At 33.2% G+C, this 21420-nt stretch overlaps 3 protein-coding genes and 1 non-coding gene across 6 annotated transcripts; 2 read left to right on the forward strand and 2 right to left on the reverse strand.

The window, feature by feature from the left end:
• The first annotated feature begins 6230 nt into the window (after nt 1-6230).
• Nucleotides 6231-7508, forward strand: LOC105959080 (uncharacterized protein At4g22758). 2 transcript variants are annotated; one of them, XM_088812953.1, is made up of 3 exons: nt 6294-6500; nt 6563-6950; nt 7087-7508. In XM_088812953.1, exons 2-3 carry the CDS (start codon nt 6659-6661, stop codon nt 7281-7283), a joined length of 489 nt encoding a protein of 162 aa, XP_088669079.1. In that variant the 5' UTR covers nt 6294-6500; nt 6563-6658; the 3' UTR covers nt 7284-7508. The 2 variants fall into 2 exon arrangements, with proteins under 2 accessions (XP_012838558.2, XP_088669079.1); XM_012983104.2 differs by having other exon boundaries at nt 6231-6950.
• Nucleotides 7509-7620: 112 nt separating this feature from the next.
• Nucleotides 7621-10808, reverse strand: LOC105959079 (splicing factor U2af small subunit B). Of its 2 annotated transcripts, none has more exons than XM_012983102.2 (6): nt 10415-10808; nt 9724-9810; nt 9565-9646; nt 9303-9429; nt 8847-9227; nt 7621-7909 (listed from the first exon to the last, which is right to left on the reverse strand). In XM_012983102.2, the coding sequence occupies exons 1-5, from the start codon at nt 10649-10651 to the stop codon at nt 8849-8851; spliced, it is 912 nt and encodes a 303-aa protein (XP_012838556.2). In that variant the 5' UTR covers nt 10652-10808; the 3' UTR covers nt 7621-7909; nt 8847-8848. The 2 variants fall into 2 exon arrangements, with proteins under 2 accessions (XP_012838556.2, XP_012838557.2); XM_012983103.2 differs by having other exon boundaries at nt 7621-8703.
• A 55-nt stretch (nt 10809-10863) lies between these two features.
• On the forward strand, nt 10864-10946 carry TRNAL-UAA (transfer RNA leucine (anticodon UAA)). Its single transcript has one exon. It is a non-coding gene; the product is annotated as a tRNA-Leu (tRNA).
• Nucleotides 10947-12736: 1790 nt separating this feature from the next.
• On the reverse strand, nt 12737-18307 carry LOC105959081 (glucomannan 4-beta-mannosyltransferase 2). Its single transcript, XM_012983106.2, has 9 exons — nt 17488-18307; nt 17231-17329; nt 16072-16324; nt 14456-14566; nt 14232-14368; nt 14005-14118; nt 13726-13925; nt 13366-13563; nt 12737-13274 (listed from the first exon to the last, which is right to left on the reverse strand). The coding sequence occupies exons 1-9, from the start codon at nt 17815-17817 to the stop codon at nt 13112-13114; spliced, it is 1605 nt and encodes a 534-aa protein (XP_012838560.2). The 5' UTR covers nt 17818-18307; the 3' UTR covers nt 12737-13111.
• Between the last annotated feature and the right edge of the window lie 3113 nt (nt 18308-21420).

Here is a 21420-nt window from a genome sequence, read left to right on the forward strand (position 1 = left end):
TTTTAAAGAAGAAATAAATAAAAAAACGAAAATTAAAATTAAAATATAAAAAATAAAAAAATATATCAAACTAATGGATAATGAGTAGTGAATAGTGGGAGGGTAAATTTGAGAATACAAAAAAAATGGGTTTCTCACTAATAAAGGAAAATGAGCTGGACCCATCCTTATTAAAATAATGTTAGAGGGGGTTCTCACTAATAGGCCACCGATCAATAATTCAATTAGGAAGCATCAGAAGTGACAGGAATTAATCCAATTTCCCAATTTATTATCAAGTTGTGCGACAAATGTTCTGTGGGTTCAATCTCCTATTCCTTTTTTAATACTGAATTTTCAATTTATTGTTTAATTTTATGAGTTCCGACCTGCACTAGTCTTTGATTATCCATCGTTGTCTGTCTTTAGTGGACCAATTCTATCTGTCCATTTATTTTCTTTTTACTAATTAATAATGAGAAAACATGGCCCACAAATTGATATTTCAATTTTACTAATATTATTTTAACTTCAAACGTGATTTTGACCAACTTGAGTCAGTTAGATCTGGATGTCTGTATAATAGAATTATGCGTAAATGAATTAAATTTTGAATTTTAAATAGCCTAAAACACTAAAGTTTGGAGCATTGATCATTGACTCATTCATATATTTCTCATCCAACATTTGATTTTGTTCATCCAAGTTGATATATCATTAATTTCCGTGTTTTGAATTTTGCTAAACTCAGCAATGAAAATAGTCAAACTCAGGTTTAAAGTCGAAACAATGTTATTCAAACTGAAACGACATTTATTAAATCCCACTAAAATATGTGTCGCATAATAACACAAAAAAAATAGGGATAATTAGCAAGACCCCCCTCATCTAGGTAAATGAGTTAAGAAAACCCCCCCTCCCAAAAATAATTAGAGAAAACCCCCTTACCTAATATCCTACCCAAATATTATTTAATAATTCCCAAACCACCCTTATTACCCCTAACCCATTGCCGTTCTCTCTTTTTTTTCTTGTCTTCTCATCTTCTCGTCTTCTGCTTCTCTTCTGCCGTGTTCTTTGTTTTTTTTTTTTTCTTTCTCCGACAAATCTTCTCATCACCGTCGCCCCCGTCGCCGCTGCCAACCTGGCTCACCGTTCATCAACAAACAACCCCATTTCTCTCTCTTCATTCCTCCCCAGTTCACCACCACCACTATCTCTCCTCTGCCGTCCACTGATACCGTTGCCAAAATGATGAAAGGTGCCTCCGTTGACCAACGCCGCCGCCGGAGAGGATGTGGAGGGGGAGTAAGTGGCCGTGGAAGAAGATTTCATCCGCCGGAGATAAATCGATGGCGGCGATTGGAGGAGGGGATTTTGGTTTGTTAGTGTTAATGTCGGACGGCGGTTGTGGCGGCGGAGGTTGCGGCGGCGGGTGGAGGGAGATGGTGAAGGAGAATTCATGGGAGGGTGAGGATGAAGGTGAAGGTGGATTGATGAGTTGTACCTGCTGCTTTGTTTGTTGTTCCTCTTCACCCCTCACTATAATTTGATGCTCAATTTCCATAGCTTTTTTTTTTTTTTTTTGATGAATTGCCAATTTTTTTTCTTAAAACCTGACGGGTTCGGCCATGGCAGGAGCTCTGGGTGGTGTGGTGACGAAGGGGAGGTTGTTTTTTGATTTTTTTGTGGATGAAACCTAAATCGACTATGTACATGTTCATAGTCGATTAAGCTAATCGACTATGCTCTGGTAGTCGATTAAGGTTCATCGACTCCAATTTTTTTTATTTTTTTTGGATTTTTTGTTTATTGCTTTCAATTGTATAAATCATTTATAATATTTGTATATTTTTTTTTTTTGGTAATATATAGTTGATTTTGTATTTTTTTCGCAGTTGTGATTTGTTATTTTTAGTAGCAGATTCTTAATCGACTATGCTTCACATCATAGTCGATTAATACACCTGATATAGAAAAAAAAAATTAAAAAAACAAAAAAAAAAAAATAATTAAATAATTTCCTTAATCGACTATGAAGCATAGTCGATTAAGGCTTAATCGACTATGCTTCATAGTCGATTAAGAAAAAAAACGGAAAAAAAAAAAAAAAAAAAAATTGCTGAGCGTGACCCACTGATGATGTGGCGGGTGGGGACAAAGCTGGAAAGCATAATAGCTGAAAATGGGTGTGGACTTTTCTCAAATGGACTAAAATATTTTGGGCCTCCCTCAATTAAAAAAAATAATGAGGGGGTTTTCTCAAAGAGCCCCAAAAAAATAACACAAAGAAAGATGGGGAATTATTTCATTGATTATACAAGTGTACGTGCATAAAGTTAATTAATGATTCAATTTACACTTGTATAGCGTGAAGATGAAGATGAATGATTAGTGATTGCAAAGAAATACAAGGAAACTAATATTAATTTGAAGATGAATTAATACAAGGAAACTAAATTCAATGATTATCCGCTTCTGAATTACTAGAATTGAGAATAATTAGTACTGCATCCTTTCTATTTTATTTGTTTTTCTAGAGATTTTTTTTTTCAAAATAAGTATTTATCGTGTATTCTTAATTATTTACTTATTACTATAAGAGAATTAATGGTTAAATATTTAATAAAAGTGGTTTTTCAGTCATTTTAATATGATTTTTCTAAAATCCGTACACTTTTATTAGTTTTCTTAATATAAGTGAATTAGCGCAAAACGACAATCAAAATGAAATTGAGTGAGTAGTGCTATTAAGCTCTACTAACTAAATAGTAGGGGTTAGTAAGATGTTTGGTTGATGAGATTTGTATTTAGTTAAGTCCGCTACTACACTTAAAGCCCGCGATTAAATGCTATTATTTGATTAAATTAGTATCTCATGCGATTAATTTTGTATGGGTGATTAAAAGAAGAAAATACAATTTTATACTTAAACAATATCTTAATTTTCTTAAATTAATTTTTTTTTTAGAAATTCACATTTAATACTAGAATTTAACAAATTTAATACAAGATTTAATCTAACGAGTCAAACATCTTATTGACTAAATAATTATTTAGTCAGTGGGATGTTAATCCAATCTCACATAATTCAATGTAATCCAATATAGGTAAGCAAACGAGGCTTAAAGTTATAAACTTAATATTTATTGAGTCGATTCTACAATTATGTAATAATAGCTAGTCAAATATTTATTTCTGGTAATATATCTTTGAGTTGGATATTTGCATTATCGGTTTAATTTTATTACAATATTACTTTAGAGATTTACCTGATCCACAAAGAATTTTGATTGTGCATATCACATACTGAAATTACCTCTTATTGGATTATATATATGTGATCTATATATATATATGGGTACTCTCTAACTAATAATTATCTATTTTCTTACAACTTTTAATTCATAATAGTCAATAGTCAATAGTATTATAGCTTCTTCTATTCTTCAAAAAATAAATAAATAAAATATATAGTATGGCTTCTAACAAGCTGTTTTTCTTGGTCACCTTGTTGCTTTTCGCCATTGGTTAGCCTCTCTCTCTCTCTCTCTCTCTCTCTCTCTCTCTCTCTCTCTCTCTCTCTCTCTCTCTCTCTCTCTCTCTCTCTCTCTAAATCCTAATTCTTATAATTCTAATCCTGTATTTTCTTTACTAGCTATTCAAATATTCTTATAAGAAAAATATAAAATTAAAAAAATTTATTGACGCTACTTTTGTTTGGTTGAATAACGTACAGTATCGGCAGACTACGATGTATGGATGTGCGTGCATCCAGAAGAATGTCACCGCAAATGCGGAAGCAGAGTCCCGATGTGTACGCCGTCTGGCTCATGCGAATGCATTGGTGAAGAGGTTGATGCTTTTGATGCCGATGAAATTGGAAAGGCGTTGCCAAGAAAAGTTAAATTTTGAAAGTCGTCATTTTTATGATCTATACAATAAGCTTTCGTCAATAATTGCAATTGCTAATAAATAAATATAATACGGTAAAGATGAATCTCTTTTGCTTGAAATTGTGTCTATTTAACAAGTTGAATTTTGTTGTGTGCTAGATCATTGGTTGCATCTGATGTACCTAGTAGCCAATTTATGAAATGCTGCATCTGGTGAAATCATATATAAAAAAAAAAAGCATGATTCAAGTGTGCATGCAAGTTTGAAACTAAATAAATCAATTTTCTAATAATATTTCGTCGAGTGCTAAAACTAAAATCAGTTCACAATAATATTATAAAAAGATTTGTGGGGCATTAATGAATTAATGAATTAGTGATTAGTATTACATCAAAAATTAAGTGATGAATTTGACCTTCAAATTGGCTATTGAATGCGTTTGACAGGTGAATATTCCTACCTAGCCCCAAATTAAAGCCCCACCATTGGAAAATTATCTTATATTAAATTAATTAATCAGATACATTAATTTAATTTAAATAGTAATATTTGGAAAGATGTCTAATATATATGATGTATGATATATCCACTTGTGTTTTATTCGTTAAAAATACATATCATTATTTCAATATCAAATCTATCTTTTCTTACCAGTGTTCACTTTCATATAAGGTGTCCAAAATTAATGTTTGTAGACCCATTTATTTAATTTTATTTGTTTTGTGTGTGTGATGTCTTAATCTCAACTTGGCCGACAACACACACTTGTGTTTTAAACACCGAAATGAGACACTTATTGGACAGTAATAAATAGTGTATGTGAAAGAAAAATAATTATATAATTTCTTACATGTACACCATAGTCCATATTTTGTTCACTTGAATAAATCGACATTCTCATATGATAGCTTGCAAATCATACAAGAAACGTAAACTACCCGGCAACCATAAATAAATGAATTCGAACATAAATCAATTAACACAAGTTCACTTTCTCGCTTTTCTGATAATCACATATATTATTTGTTTGGGGACCTACTAATTAATAACCAACCATGATTTTCCTAGTCAGGAATTAATTAATCCAATTATTTTCCAGAACTTTCCTTTGATATTGACTTGTGTGGTCAATTTATTTTGGCAATTAATCAACATTACAGAAAATGCAAGAAAAAAAAAATCTTACAAGTAGTGTTCTTTTATTTTTGTCCAAATGCAGTCGCTATTTCTATTTTATACGTAAACTTAAGATGATTGTATTCTACGAACTCAAAATGAATTCTTAGTCCTGTAAATGATGATTTAGCGGTTAGAGCAAGTGAATTGTATCAAGTGATTTAAGTTTGAATACACTTGTCAATGATCGTCAGGTCGAGTTTACACTGATAGTTAACCTAGTGTTATTTGTGTCTCTCGTATGATTAACAAACTATTATACGAGAATATAAATTTATCCAGTGCACCTAAATAGTTGGAGGCCAATTCCTTGATTAAAAAAAAACTCAAAATATAATTGACCTATTATTGTAATTCACTTTATATATATATATATAATTTTTACAGTAAACTGTTCTATCTAATAGTCAGAACAACCTTGATATGGAACTAATATATCATAACGTTTTCTTGTTGTAATTTTTTACTTTTTAGTACATTATCAAATTATAGACTAACTGTTTATATCAAAATTAATCACTAATTTTATCATTTTATGTTTGAATATTATCTGACGTGGCTATATATATTCTCCGCCAAATCAACCTCTCATCTACGTCCACGTGGCCACTCGTCACTCAGCAAAATGCCAAATGCTGCTAAAACACGCTTAATACTCCAAATTACCGACCAACACACGCTGCAAATTCTGGTGTAACACGCTTTTCTCCACTACCTCTTTTCCCAAAATAATAATAAAACCCTAGACTTTGTTTATTTTCTTCAACTTTCTAATCTGGAATTTGTCTAATGAAATAGATCTAGGACTAGGTTTTGAGTGTGACTCATAATCTTTATCCAATTTTTATTAATTTTATTTATTTATTAATTCATAAATTAAACAAGAACAATTTCCAGGATTTACCTGTTGAGAAAATTGTCAACCCCATAATTAAATTTAGTTGGATATAAAGTCTGAAGACCTGATTTTTTTAATTGATTCAAACTAAATAAATAATATTTATTGATTCATAAATTGTAGATTTTTTCAATGTCTTAATATAATCTCTTCTCCTAATTATCCTGGTAGAGCAGAATTTCATTCATTTTAATTCATTCAAATAATTTTTTATAATTATCTTAATATAATATTTTATAATTATCTTAATATAATTTTTTATTATTATTATATTTCTCACACGGTGATCCGAATAATGCAAATATACACGTCATCTTATCTTGCCAAATCAATTTGAAGGCGCACCCTATTTTCATATTCTTTGCGTATAAATTCCTTCAGCCTCTCCTACGATTTCTTCCTTCTTTCTTAGGGTAAACTCTCTCTCTCTAGAACAAATTAATTATATTCTGGTTATGTACGCTGACGGCCATCAAGAACTTGAGAGCCCCCTCTCCGCCGTAGCTCTCGGCTTTCCCCGCCTCCGTTTCCTTCGCTACCGCCGCCTGAGGTAACTAACTTCAGGCACACACAAACAGTTGTATATTTTTGGACTTAATGCCTTCGCCAAAGTGTCACCGGAAAGGGGGTACGGAGAAGAACAAGAAGGGGAGGTTGTCGGAGAGGGCGTCGTCCTTCCACGTAAGAGGGGGCGGAGTGGTGGCCGAGATGCTTCCGAGGCCGAGAACCGTGCCGGATTTGCTGGCGGCGGGGAGGAGTTCCGGCGGAAGTGCCACGGAGGAGAACATGGGGAGGCCGCAGAAGCTCACGAAGCTGCTGCTGCACGTGACGGTACAGAGGAGCCCTGGCGCCGTGCACGTGCTGCTGCCGCCGGAGGCCACAGTGGATGACTTGATTGCCGCGGCGATACGGCAGTATGTGAAGGAGGCGCGGCGCCCTGTTATTCCGGCGGACGGTGCGTCTGGCTTCGACCTCCATTACTCACAGTTTAGCTTAGAAAGTAAGGATCTTCAATTCTTGATCTAAGCTTCTTTGTGTAATTATAGAATTCTAATAGCTTGAATAAAATGAGATTTACTGAACACATAAAATAAAATAAAAAGCTAATTAAGAAATTTGGTTGAATATATCCACAGGTTTGGACAGAGAGGAGAAGCTAATGGAATTGGGTTCAAGAAACTTCTTTCTCTGCCCAAAAGAGGCGGCGGCGGCGGCCACTACTAATAGCGGCGGCGGCGCGTGCGTGATGACATCAGCAAAATGTTCAAAGGAAGTGGATGAGTCTATGAAGAAGGATTTACCTTGGCTCAAGTTGATGAGTTTTTTGCTGTAAAAAGCAGCCTCTATTACAGCCACATCTGTCTTTCTAAAGATTCCTACTACTAGTATTATTAGGTTAAGATTCTACAAGTTGTACAAAAAAATAATAATATGTTCTTTTTAATTTAGGTTGCTACAAATTTCAAAATTAAAACATTGTGACTCAGTCTCTATCTTCCACCTGTCCAATGAAATGTATCCACTCGTTATTCTATTATATAAATTTAGACACTATCTTTTTGGTGATGTAACTCTAGCATCTTATCTATTTTCTTTGATTGGAATGGTATACACGCAGTTCATGTTCTTTAAGTATGTTGTTATTAACTTAATTATTTATAAAACTAGTATTTAGTTTGTTCAATTTCCAAATGTATAAATCGAGACCATCAGAGTAATAATGGAAAATCCGCTCTCCAACGCAACTAAATGAAAAACACGAGCAAAATAGAGTTACAATCTCGATAGTATAACAAGAGTTGCTGCAAACTAGGAGCTACTCAACCTGCAATTCCTTAAGAGAGAGAAAAACAAAACAAGTCATCATTAATAAGCAACGAACTCGATTCATCCTCGACTTGATCTTCATCCTGCAAATAGTGTAGCTGAACCGAAACTCTGTCACTGCAAGCAAAAGACCTGTACAAATCCCATGGTAATATGTGATTAAGAATCAGTACTACTCAAGTCTCTATAAGCAGGGAACCTGGACCTGCAAAACTCGTTTACGAAGTCAGATCTTATGTAACATCAAAAAGAATCGAACATGTAAACTTTGAAATCACTAGCCTGGATTCGTAGTGGCTAACATGATTAACCTGACTGCAAACAATAACACACAACTGCATATGAAAATAAAACCATGCATGCAACAAGAGGACTCTCGGTAGGCAAACAATATTTGAAAGGGTTCGACATTGCGGTAAACTGAAGAACCTATATCCTATTTGGCACGTGTTAAACTTAACTACCATGAAGATGCTCACTTTACTTGATGCTTGTTTTCTCAGAAATTAACATAATATTTCAATGGCACATATAATCTTTCTTGTCGAAAGAAATGTTTTTGATGCATAAATCAAATTTTCGGTGAGCCACATCGAGAGTTCATCTACAGACTATATTCAACCAAGAGAAATAGAAGTTGAAATAAAAAAGGGAAGATATTTCGATAAATCAAGCAATCAAGCCAAGGGAAGGCAATACTTTCGCTGGCCTAAGCTACATTTTAACAGCAAAGATTGAAGGGACGGGGGGCAGGAGGAAACCGAGAAAGAGAAACGGACATGTGTTTGGAGAAGTAGGGTAAATAGGGTCCACGCAATCGATTCATGCACAAAACAAACATACGCACAGAATTAACAAAAACACATGTAAAGGAGCACAAAAATCTATCATGATCCATATGAAAGAACTGTAAACCTGCACACCACCTGCACATTGGAAAATGCGCAGTAAGCTAAACGTCTAGAGAGACAGGACACCTTACTCAAGAGAACTTTATCATCAAGAACAAAAACAAAATCTGACAGCAAAGTGTGTGTATGTGTCAGAGATGGAGAGAGAAGAAACAAACCACTAATGCGCATATCCATTATCTGTTCTACTATCACCGCCAGCAGCAGCTGCATTGCCCGCACGGTCGGCCTCTTCTTTTTCCCTATTCCACTGCTCAATTTTAGCACGCCTCTCTTCACTTCCTTCCCTAATAGGACTTCGATACCTCCTGCCACCTGGACTCCTGCTTCTACCCCTCCTTCGACTTGGACTCGAGGTTTTCCGCCTCCTGCTCTGACTTTCACGGTATTCATCATCATCATGCCTTCTGCTGTGGCTTCGACTTCCATGGGACCGCTCTTCATAGCTACGGTGCCTGTACGGACTTCTGCTCCTGCTCCTGCTCCTGCTTCGACTGTGCCTTCTCCTCTGCCTCCCAAATAATTGACGTCTCAACTCCCTGTATAGTGACATAAAATAATATCAATCAAATGTTTGCATGATTTAACTAAATGAGTAATAGTGATTAACATACCTGCTAATCCTCTTCAGATGCATGAAGTTACAGTACCCACCGCGGTTGCATGCATCTTCCTCGTACTGCCTACAAGTTGCTTCACGAAAATCAGTCACTGGAGAGAAATCGACGATTATGGGCCGTCCTGCAGGGAAAATCATTTACACACGAAATCATGATCAGCCGAAATAATATGAAAAAACGAACAAGCAAATGCGACAACTCTACGAAATTCTACATAAAGGAACAGAACTAAAAACGAACAGAAAAAAATTAGTACCTGCATAAAATCTTCCAGTAAGAGCTTTCAGAGCTTTAGAAGCATGCTCTTCCTCCCTAAATTGGACATAAACATTGCCAACCTGCAAAACAAGTCCTATTAATACTCAATAAATCTACTTACAAATCAAAATAAACTTCATAAAAAGAAAATAATTACCATATGATCTGCGAGGTTATCACAGATATTCAAGCTTTCAATCTCTCCATGCTTGTTCAATTCCTCAAACAGGTCTTCATAAAAATCCTACAGCACCAAAAAGAGCCCCAATGAAGCACCGAACATCTATTGTATTCCAGTATATAAAACACGTAAAAAGATACTGACACATCACAGATACCTAGCCTAACAGAAGAAAAACAAGCAGATCACAAGAGATACTTTGCTTAACTTGAAATCTTTATCAGTCAGATAATGGCGTTTTCAAATTCAAGTATAAGATAGCATAAGATACAAGCTGAAAATTCTTCTATGTTTTCTAACTTTACACAGATAACAGAGGCAGCTCTTGACTGCAAAACGATAGGTAAAACGAAACACCGTGTCCTACAGGATATACTCGAAACATGGATAACATCAACATCACGAACATCAGGTCAAACGGCACTTCATAAAGTAAAATTGAACATTTGAAGGAAAGAGCAAGCGGAATCGATAATTATAACAAACATTTTGTCGAAATCACAATACACAGGAAATTAATAAAATTTTGGGAGTCAATTACAACTCGAAATTCCTCTTTCACGCAACAATAATCGAAGTAATATAAAGTATACAAATATCTTATAAATGAACTTAAGCAATTAAAATTCCGAAAAACGAATTAATAATAAAAGTAAAAAAAAAAAACCTCGAAATGCTCCTGCATCTTCTTAGGATCGATGGGTAGGCCTTGGGCATCAACGCCCGGGGTAATCGAGTCGGGGCGCTGGTACATGTTGGAAAGTAACAGGGTCGGGCTAATGCTGGGTTTCGTGTGGAGACGCGAGCAACGGTCACCGTGCCTGCACGCGCCGATCTTGAAGTAGAACGGGCAATTTACCCGATCCTTCTCCGTTCCGAAAATTGAAGCCAAGTGCTCCGCCATTGCAGAGTTCCGATAACAAAAAGCTTCTTCTCGTTAATTTGGGTACCGGTGCGTCCTCTGGTTAGGGTTTCGTACATAGAATGAGAGAGCGAGAACGGAGTTAGAGAGAGAATTTAACCTTAGGCGACAAGTTTTATTAATGTCTGCTTCTGGATTCTTCTACTTATTATATATTTTAATATATAAGTAATTCAATACAATCTTGTTAAAAAGGTGGTTTGCCCGAGTGGTTAAGGGGGAAGACTTAAGATCTTCTGCACATAAGTGCGCGTGGGTTCGAACCCCACAGCCACCACTTATTTTATTTTAATCTTTGCCTTTTTTTTTTAATTTAATTTCTCCTCCTCTTTTTTTTTTTCTCCCTTATTCACAACATAATTTTTCCTGTATGGCATCCAGTATGATATTCAATTTGACATTGTTCGTAAAAAACTTGCTTGAGCTCAGTTTAACGATGCAATACAAAATGTTTTACTTTTTTGTATAACACACATTATTGTAAAAAATAAAATCGATATTCAATTCGATATTTGTGTTAAAGGTTTGTTTGAGCTCGGTTTATTAACCCAACTAACATGTTTGAGAACATACTTTCGTTCGATGAGCTGTGAAACTTGAGCTCAATTGGTAAAAAGTATAAAAAAACGTAAAATAAAAAAAAAACTAATTAATTCAAGCTCGATTCATACCTGGTTTAATTAAAGTTTTCTTCGAGTTCAATTCAATTGCTTATCAAATTAAACTCAAACACAACTTTAAAAGTTCGATAATAATACCAAAAAAAAAATTACTTAAACAAATATACGTTCGACTCAACTCATTTACATCCCTATCAATCATCCATTATATCATGTATCTTCCCAAACCTTAATAATATTCCTGAATCTTTATCGTAAACTATGAAGCCAATCTCTTCAGTTTATGCTTAAATTCAATTTTGATGAATTTATACGTATTCAAACTTTGTAAAGCCCTCCACTAAAAAAAAAAAGAAAAAACGAAAAAAGAAAAAAAACTTTGTAAAGCCAAAGTGCATATTTCAATGTTGGCCCAGTTAGAAACGGGCCTATGTAAAAATTCCTACAAACATTTGTTTAGTCCAACTTCCCCCGGTGGACCAGCAGCAATTGAGCCGAACTTAACCGAAGTCTGATGGCTCGGTCCGATTATAGTTGAGTCGAATCTAATTCTCAGTGTGTTCGGTCAAGTTTGAACCATTTTTGTTCATATAACTACTTAATGATTAAACGTTTACAACGTTAAAATTCATTTGTTTCTTATTTTGCTGTTCGTGAATATTCTAGATTTTTTACTCTTCGACTGGAAATTTTTTTCTTTTTTTCTCTTAACACATTCGATTGCAAAGTTGTAAATGCATAATATAACTTTTAAATGTGTATTAAAATTTATTTATGTACTAAATAAGGACCCCAAATGTGAAACATATTGATGGATGCACTTAGTACTTTCTTTTTGTGTGACATTTATTGTTGCAATAATCGAACAAAATTGAGGGACAAGTTTTGTGAGGTCAATTTTAAGACCAATGACAGTAGAATTGAGATATAGACAGTTCAACCAACTAAGATCAATTAAAAGGTGCTCCTACCAATGTTTCTGTCATCAAATTAGCTTAGAATTTCTTCCCACTTCACATGGCTCGCTTCAAGTATAACTAAACTTACTGCAACGGCATTGCTCGAGTGGTATCGGGCTAAGAAGGATAGTGTTAGTTCACGGGTTATATTCCCATTACGCCAATTTATATATATACATATATATATATATATATATATATATATATATATATATATGAATGATAGTTTCACATTGGATTAATCATCAAAATATAGTACATATGGTTGTACTTTGATTTTAATGAAACACGAAACGAATCAAATGTGGTCCTGCCTCACAAAAGCATCATAACCATTCACAAGAAAGCAGTAGAAGTTTTAATCACACACCATTGTACTTTGTACACTACTGCTCAATATCTTTTTATTTTTTATTTATTATTTTCTTGAGCAAGAAAAGAAAAAAAAGAATAATTATGGCATATGCTACGATCTAAGGAAGAGGATATTCCAAAAAAAACACTGCCTTAAAAAAAATTAAAATTACTTTAGCAAAACAAAGTACAATCACACCAAACAAAATCACTATAACTTAAAACCCAAAAAATAAAATAAAAATACATTATTAATTTAACTAACTCTAATACTTCTGATGTTTCTGCTTGTCTTCACTCTGTATAATAACAACATGTAGATTGATGCTGATGATCACAGCATTCCCCTTTTTCAGCACGGCGATTTCAAGACATCGATTTTGTGTTTCTCCAAATCAAACCAAACCAAATCTTGTGTAATATATTTAATACAGGTAATTAAATTAACTAATTTGAGCTGTAAAGCTAACTCGATCTGCCCCGATATATATATAAATGTCGATGCGTAACTAATTTCCTGGGACTATTGTGCCAATGTAGCCAAAACCCGCGATCGTAAACGTGATAGTTTGAAGGAATAGATAAACGAAGTAGTAGTTTTTCCCGTAGAGGAAATCGTAGCATCCACTCACGAAAAGGAGCACCGCGAACCCTAGCTCGTGCACGAGTACTCTGAAGAATATTGAAGTAAAAAAGTTGGTTTATATTATTGCAATTTCATACATAAATATAATTGGAGAGAATTCTTGATTTAATTCGTTACCTGTCACCGATGAACTTGGATAGTGATCTCCTTGGCGCAGATGATTTAGATTTGTTTTTGAGAGTGTCTCCGAGTTTTTCGGTGACTACCCATTCGTTGACTCTCTTCGCCTCCAAAAGACCGATGATTGTAGCCTTTGTTCGGTGGAATGACATCACATTCTCGAAAAGTACCCAATAGAACAACAAATGGAATGACCTATTTAAAAAAAAATTAAGTTATAACTATGAATATCAAAGGAAACATTTTACATATTTGTTAGAATTACGAATCTATTTTATTAGGTAATTAATTCTATCTACGTTACGTTACGAAATACGAAATGAAATAGTAAAATGAAATCGAACTGCATTTACGTACCTTGGAGTTCCGACAGAGTTGAGAAGGGTAATAATGCAAGGAAGGTAAATGGCTCCCCATTTCGGGACATAAACTTCAGGAACAAGAATCGTCAACGGAAGAACAACACAGTAAAAGACGAACGTGAACATGTGCGCGATGATTTTTCGAACGAAGAAGAAGCTGTATATCACATAGAACTTCTTGTACAGCGTAACTTTCTGCCAAAATCAACCAAACAAACGAACAATTAATACTAATCTTACATTATATTGTCTGAAAGTTAAAATGTTAACAAACCTTGTTCATTGCAATATCCATCATCATTTTCCTGAATAAATTCGCCGGACCGCAAGACCACCTGTGCTGCTGGAATCGGAACGCTTTAAACGTACTCGGCAGTTCACTTTTCACCTATAAACCAAGAAAATAAAAAATAAAAAAAATTACAGCAAAGAATAAATTTCATGTAAAATAAATGATTAACTATGTTAAAATAAAATAAATAGAAAATGTTAAAAATAAACCTGGAGATCTCCTAAATAAAGAAATTTCCAGCCTTTGAGACCAGCTCTAACAGCAAGATCCATATCCTCGACCGTGGTTCGATCTTTCCAACCACCGGCTTCGTTTATTGCAGCAATTCTCCATATTCCACCAGTTCCTGAATGTGATTAACAATTAGCAAAGTTTAATTAATGATTTAAGATATTGATTAATTGATAATATCTTTGGACTTTAATTAATTTACCATTGAAGCCAAAGAAGGCATGAGTGGCTGATCCAACTTCTTGCTCAACTGTGAAATGATAGTCCAATGACATTTCTTGCATCCTTGTCAGCAAACACTCATCTGAATTCACTGCAGTCAAAAAAGTAATTTTTTTTAATTTTTATGTAAATTGGTAATTAACCTATCATAAATGTAAAATAAAAATTACAGATACAAAATATGCAATGAGAGCAAACAAGATTGCAACATATGATTGGGACTTCGGGCCACGTGAGTGGTTTGAGTTTTTGTTTTTTTTTGTTTTTTTTTTTTTTCTGACACCACGTGACACGAACATTTAACATAGTTGCCACGTCACCTATCACAACCTGGAAATTAGAATTTCCAATTCAATCTTAATTTATATATTTTTTTCTTTTTTTTTCACCCTCAAATTGTGACTGTCGGCAACGTTGACAACTGTTTGTGGAAAAATAATAATAAATAATTAGCCAGTGCGGCTCCACCCAGTGATGCCATGTGTGTACTGAGCAGAGAATACTAGCACATGGATGGATAGAGGCGAAATGACTACTCTACCCTTCGGTTGACCTTTTGACTATTTCTTTATATATATTACCTACGTCAGTGAAAATATATATTCACCAGCTTTAATTTGCTGTTTTGTCCGGTTGTCCCCTTTCAAAGAAAAGGACAAACCTGCCCCGCATATCTAGCACTTTTACCCGCGGGAATACGCAGATACTTCCCGCAAAAGTCAGGACAATTTCGTCATTTTCAGACTTCGTGACTAAAGAAAGATATATTTTATCATACTATTATTAGTTTATTAAAAACTCATATAAAAATACATAAAAACGAAAAAAAAATTAAAAAAAAAAGAAGCAATATTTGAAATTGTGAAAAAAATATATTAATTAGTATTTGAAATTATGTGAAAAAAAAAAAATCAATTAACAACGAGAATTAGTGTATTGAGTAGCTACAACTAATCAATTTTACCAATTTTATTATTAATACAGTGGTGGTTGTTAAACAAATCCCCCCAAACACGTAATAAGTCAAAAATAGACAATTAAGGAAAGTTGGAGGGTGAAAGTAGTAATATTATATTTTATTATATTATATTATATTATAAAGACCAGCTTTTTATACTAGTTGCACCAGATTATAACCCGTAGAATGGGTCCCACATGTACCGCGATGTATGCAACAAATCTCTCCGAGAAGCAACGAAGAAAAAAGTAAGACCAGAGAAAAGAGAATATTACTATATTATAAGGGCCCCAGCGCAATATTAGTAACAGTGACGATAGTAAGACCACCGACACTTTGCATTATAAGGAAAATCTTTATTGTGACTTCAATTCTACACTAATCTAAATGTTTTATATGTTTGGGGAAATAATCAAAGTAAAGTGGTTCGACTTGGGGACTACCAATTCGAATATTTTAATTTTAAAAAAATACATCATTTAATAATTTATGTAATTTATGGTTTTCTCGAAAACCCAATTGGCATGTAAATTATTAGTAACGCAATAAATGCGTCAATTATTTTTAGTAACATGGAAATTAATATTTTTATATAATTTTCGTAAGCGAATAATTAGTAGTAAAAAAAAGAGACTCACCGAATCTCCAACGACCTTGCACAAGAGCAATATCCCGGTTATGAATAAGAAAAGGGATGGACCGTCTGAGAAAATCGGGTTCGGGTCGGAAATCAGCATCGAATATGACGACGTACTCGCATTCTTTAACGTAGTCGCGTTTCAATCCTTCTTTAAGCGCGCCGGCTTTGTAGCCACCTCGCGACTCTCGAATTTGGTACGTGATGTTAAGTCCTTTGCTCGCCCATCTCATACATTCCTTCTCTACCATATCCTAAAAAAAATAAAAACATTAATTAAGATTATTAATAACGCAAAAAATTAAAAATTAAAGGCGAGTATTACGTAATCACCACTCGCGCCCATTTTAGGAAAATTCAATGTTTCCGACAATGATAGTGTCGGTTATGGTAAATCATTAACTGATATTGAAAAATTTCCCTAAATAATTAAGATTAAAAGATGTAGTGAGAAGAACAAGTGCAATTATGAAGAAGTTGCCACTTGTAGGAATAAATCTATATATATAATGGAAAATAGGTGTGGGTAGAAAAGGGCTAAATGCTTATTAAAGCCTTGATCTACGATTAGCACTATTGGAGATTGGATTAACAAGATTTAAGATTGAGATTAGTGCATACGAAAACAGCCAAAAATAGTAAATATGCATGCATTATTTGAAAAAAGTGAGAAATTGACTAGGATATTCTTTTCATTAATTGTGCCTACAACAATCACGAGACGATAAGGGTAAAGTTGAAAAAACATGTAACTAATCTATTGAAATGACAAATAATTTTAAACAAAATAATTTCTTGAAAAAAACTATGAATATTTTGTTATGCACTAATCACGTCTCAATTTAAATGTCGTTTTGGGTTGCTGCGCGCATATTAAGAAAATCAATAAATATGCATAAATTAAAATATATAAAATCACTAAATATTATTTTCTCAATTAATTAATGCAATTAATGTTTCATAAAAATTGTAAAATGACAAATAATTCCCGAATGAAATAGAATTTATAGCAGGATCCTTATATAAAAAACAAAAAAATAAATCTCAAAAGTTTTTGGTTTTTATTTTATTTATTAACATAGTGATAATTGATATGCAGGTGTCTCCTATATCTATGTACCTACAGCTATATATATATATAGATATATAAATATATGTACCTTGATTCCAAGATCAGTTGAATCATCCAGTACTTGAATCACAAGCCTATCAGCAGGCCATGAAAGATTACACGCTGCACCAATTGAGATCTTGTAAACCTGCACACCCAACAACAAAAATACAAACAACTTTATAAAACAAAAAAAAAACCTCACACATACCCATGTGTGTTGTCTGTGTGAAAACTGAAAAGTGACCAATAGAAACGGTAAAAAAAAAAAAAAAAAAAAAAAGAGAGAGAGAGAGAGAAGCAGACCTCTCTTTCGTTGAACATGGGGATCTGAACAAGGACCATGGGGAAAGCAGCACTCCCCATCTCCAAATCATCCTTCATCGGCTCAAAATTGTACCTCTTCTCCGGCTTCTTCCAGAACATCTTCACCAGTACGATGACCACCCCCATGTACAGCCTCTCCATGAACACCATTATCGACATCGCCAAGCAAATGTACACGCACAGCTGCAGCAGCGGCACTATCAGCGGCACTTTTATCAGCTCCCACAGCATCCCTAATTGACCCGCTATGTCCGCCGAGTAACCCGGCAGCGACTCCGGTATGAAGCTGTTCGCAGATACTTCCGCCATTTTTCCCCTTCTTCTTCTTCGTCTGTTCTCGGAGAGAGAAAAAAAAACAGGGGATTGTAAAATGTAAATCAGTAGATCTGCTACTTCTCTCTCTAAACTATCTCAGAATTGCATTCGGAAACAGAGTAATTGATGTATGTAGAAGAAGAAATTGGATTCCGAAGGAGTTGATTCAGTGCTTTAATTGAGTTGCAGATCCTTGTTATTGCATCCCATTCTCAGCTTTCTCTCTCTCTCTAGTTGTTTCTCTCTCTAGATTGGGATTTGGGCCAAACAATAACTTCCAGTTTCCTGCTATTTACATCAAAGTGGAAGGATAACAGAGAAGTATTGCGGCATTGTTAGCGGAGGAGAGAGAGAGAGAGAGAAGAGAGAGGAGAGAGAGGAGAGAGAGAGGGGAGGTGAGGAGAGTGGGAGCAAGTTATGGCGGAGTCAGTGTGTGAGAAATATGAAGTTGTTTTATAGTCAATATATGCTCTTTTATTTGGACTTCCTTTAATTGCTACTAATTAATTGTCTTCTTTTTTTACAATTAATTCTTTGTAATTTACTTACCAAAAAAAATAAAAAATCAGTTTTTGTTACTAGCTACTTTTTAGGCTTTGGTTAACATAGCTCGACTATTGTTTGTTTTATGCTATATTCGATGAACTTAATTGGATCTGGTTATAACTTATATCATGTCATGTTCAGATGTATGTGTGCGATTATGTTTAAAATTGAATGTCAAAAAAAAGAAAAATACTTCCAAGCGTCCATATGAGTAAAATACGTCAAGTTTATTTGCCGCGTCATAAAATTCAAAAAATCATGCAAAATAGGACTAAAAATATTATATTTGCAAATTTGTTGCATGTACAGTTGAAATACGATAAGTTAGAGGATTAAATTCCTAAATAAGCAACATAGAGGACCAAAACTACAATTTTCCCATCTGAGAAAGGAAACGAGAAAAATGTTGACTCTTCCTAATCTACCCTTGTGAACTTTCCTTTTATTTTTCAATTTTTTTAAGAAAAAAATCCAATATTAACAAGTACAGAATTTCAAACAAAAATGGGACATTTAATTTATTGCTCAATTACGAATGAGAAAATTGGTGCACCGACTAAAAGAAAATAAAAGAAAAGGTTATTTATTCGCTGGACAACAAATTAAAGTATCGTCTTACTGTCAATAATTTTGTATAATATCCTCAATCAAATAATAAATTCGTTCAACAAACTTATGAGAGTAAATATATATATATATATATATATATATATATATATATATATATATATATATATATATATTTTTTTTTTTTTTTTTAATTCATCATATCCAAGTACACTTACTAAAAGTTGTCATCAGAAAATGAAAAAAATCTTGTGATAATAAGTTCCAACTGTTCCAACTACTTAATAAGTGAAATCAATCTGCCTTTTTTATCCAAAAACGGGATACCTAACTGAACAACCCCAAGATAGAGTCACATTTCCGGTGACCGGAACCCTTTTCCGGCGCCGGAGTTTCAATAGAAAAGAGAATAATTGATTGATTAATGATTAATTATATATATGCATGCCATGCAAAAAGAAAAAAAGAAATGATGCCATTGATCTAGCTTGGAAATGTGGGGTTTTACCTTATTAATTCTTTAGCTATTATTGGCCAATCATATGTAAGGTAAAAAAAGAACAACCATCTATCCAAGTTTTCAATGTACAGGTGAATTATACAAAAAAAAAAAATTAAAAGTCTCTTAAACCCTATTGTTTATTATTAATGTTTTTATAATTATTTTTACTAGTCTTTTAAACATTTTGTGGCTATTTTAGTCCTGAGTTCTTAATACCCTGATATATATTAAGGTGATATCTGAAAAAAAAAATTATTTAAATGCAGAAGTTAGTGATTGTGAGCTAAGTTGGGATTAAGAGTTTCTAACTAAAAGTTGGGGGTGTTTGAAAATTAGATGGAAATTTAACTAAAATAGAAAAAACAACTAAATTGGTGCTTTTAAAATTATAACTTAAGACAACTTATTTTAACATAAGCAAAAGCAAAAACTTGTTATACAAACACCTAAAAATAAATTATGTGCAGAAAATCATTCATAAACTATTTCTAAAATCTTTTGCATACACCACCTAATTCAATACCAAATTTCTATCAAATAAACATACTTAAGTCGATTCAAAAAAAAAAAATACTTAAGTCGAGTTGATGATTTTTATCTAATTGACCCGATTTTTAAAATAGTAATTATTTCAACTAGAATATTTTGATTATATTCTAAACATTGAGTACAGTTTTCGTTTCGGAGAAATATTTTTTTTTTTCCTCAACTTCAAGAGTTGTGCGCACGAATCCTCCATATTGTTGCTGTTGGAATTTGGAGAATATTCTCATTAGTCATTAGTGAATTTATTTTACTACAAATTGGACTAATGATTCACAAATTGTAGACATGTTAAACATGAACTTTATGCACAAATGCAAATCTTAAAATATTTTTTTTATAGATCTCCAAAATAATTGAGTGACTTTTAAATTATTTTACCCGAAAATATATCGGCATAAATGGTCTGCTTGATTTGTTAATTCGGGGTTGTCAATAGTTCATATGTTCTACAATAACCGTTTAAAAAAATATATATATTTTTGTTCATATTATCTGTTATTTTAAATTTTCAATATTGCATTAAATACATTTTGTCATGTTTTAATCTTATTAATTCAACTCTAAGTATTTACTATCTCTTATCACATCATTAAATGATGAAGGTTATTTTAATTTTTTAGTGTATTTTTCTTAAAGTCAAGATGTGATTCTTAATATTCGTGCAAAACTGGAAATCGACAATTAATCGTTTTCAAATAGATTGTATTGCTCATAGATAAAAAGTAAAACGTGAAGGCTGTTGATTCCTAACTACCAAATCCCATAATTTTGCATAAAATCCAAATGCATCTAATTATTGTAATTTATTTAATTAGTTGCAATTATAAGCTATCATATAATTCATAAGATCATCATCATCATCATATAAATTTTCTCAAGGTTTTATTTAAAAAGGTAATAGTCCAATAATTCTTCTGGCCATTTGGGAGATGAAAGAGCAAATAATGCCTAAAATATATTATTAAATCCACTAGTTTATTATTTTCTCAATTAGATGATAAGGTCTTGTTATATACTAGACATGATCATTACAATATAAATTATAATACACTATACTATATATCTATACATAATTACACAAATTGAAATTTATTGCATACCCATGGCATCAAATGAAATCAAGGATAAATTACGGATAACCCCTAAAGTAAGAATAAATAACTTACAAACCCATATGATATTGGTAATTACAAGAACCCCTAAAACTAACAGCCCGATATAAATCCTAGCAGAATGAATGAATCGTCTAAATTATGATTTTATTAAACAAATAAACTATGAATAAATTGCGCATACTCCACGAGTAAGACAAAATATTACAGTTACCGCCAAGTAGGCATATATTACATTTACCCTCTTGGGGGTAGATTGGAAAATTCAAAATGATATAAAATCTTCAAAATTCGGTTACTCGTAATTCCGTAAGTGTGTGTGTA

Source organism: Erythranthe guttata, chromosome 14, assembly GCF_056151865.1.
Source record: "Erythranthe guttata isolate IM_541 chromosome 14, IM_541, whole genome shotgun sequence".
NCBI classification, from domain to species: domain Eukaryota; kingdom Viridiplantae; phylum Streptophyta; class Magnoliopsida; order Lamiales; family Phrymaceae; genus Erythranthe; species Erythranthe guttata.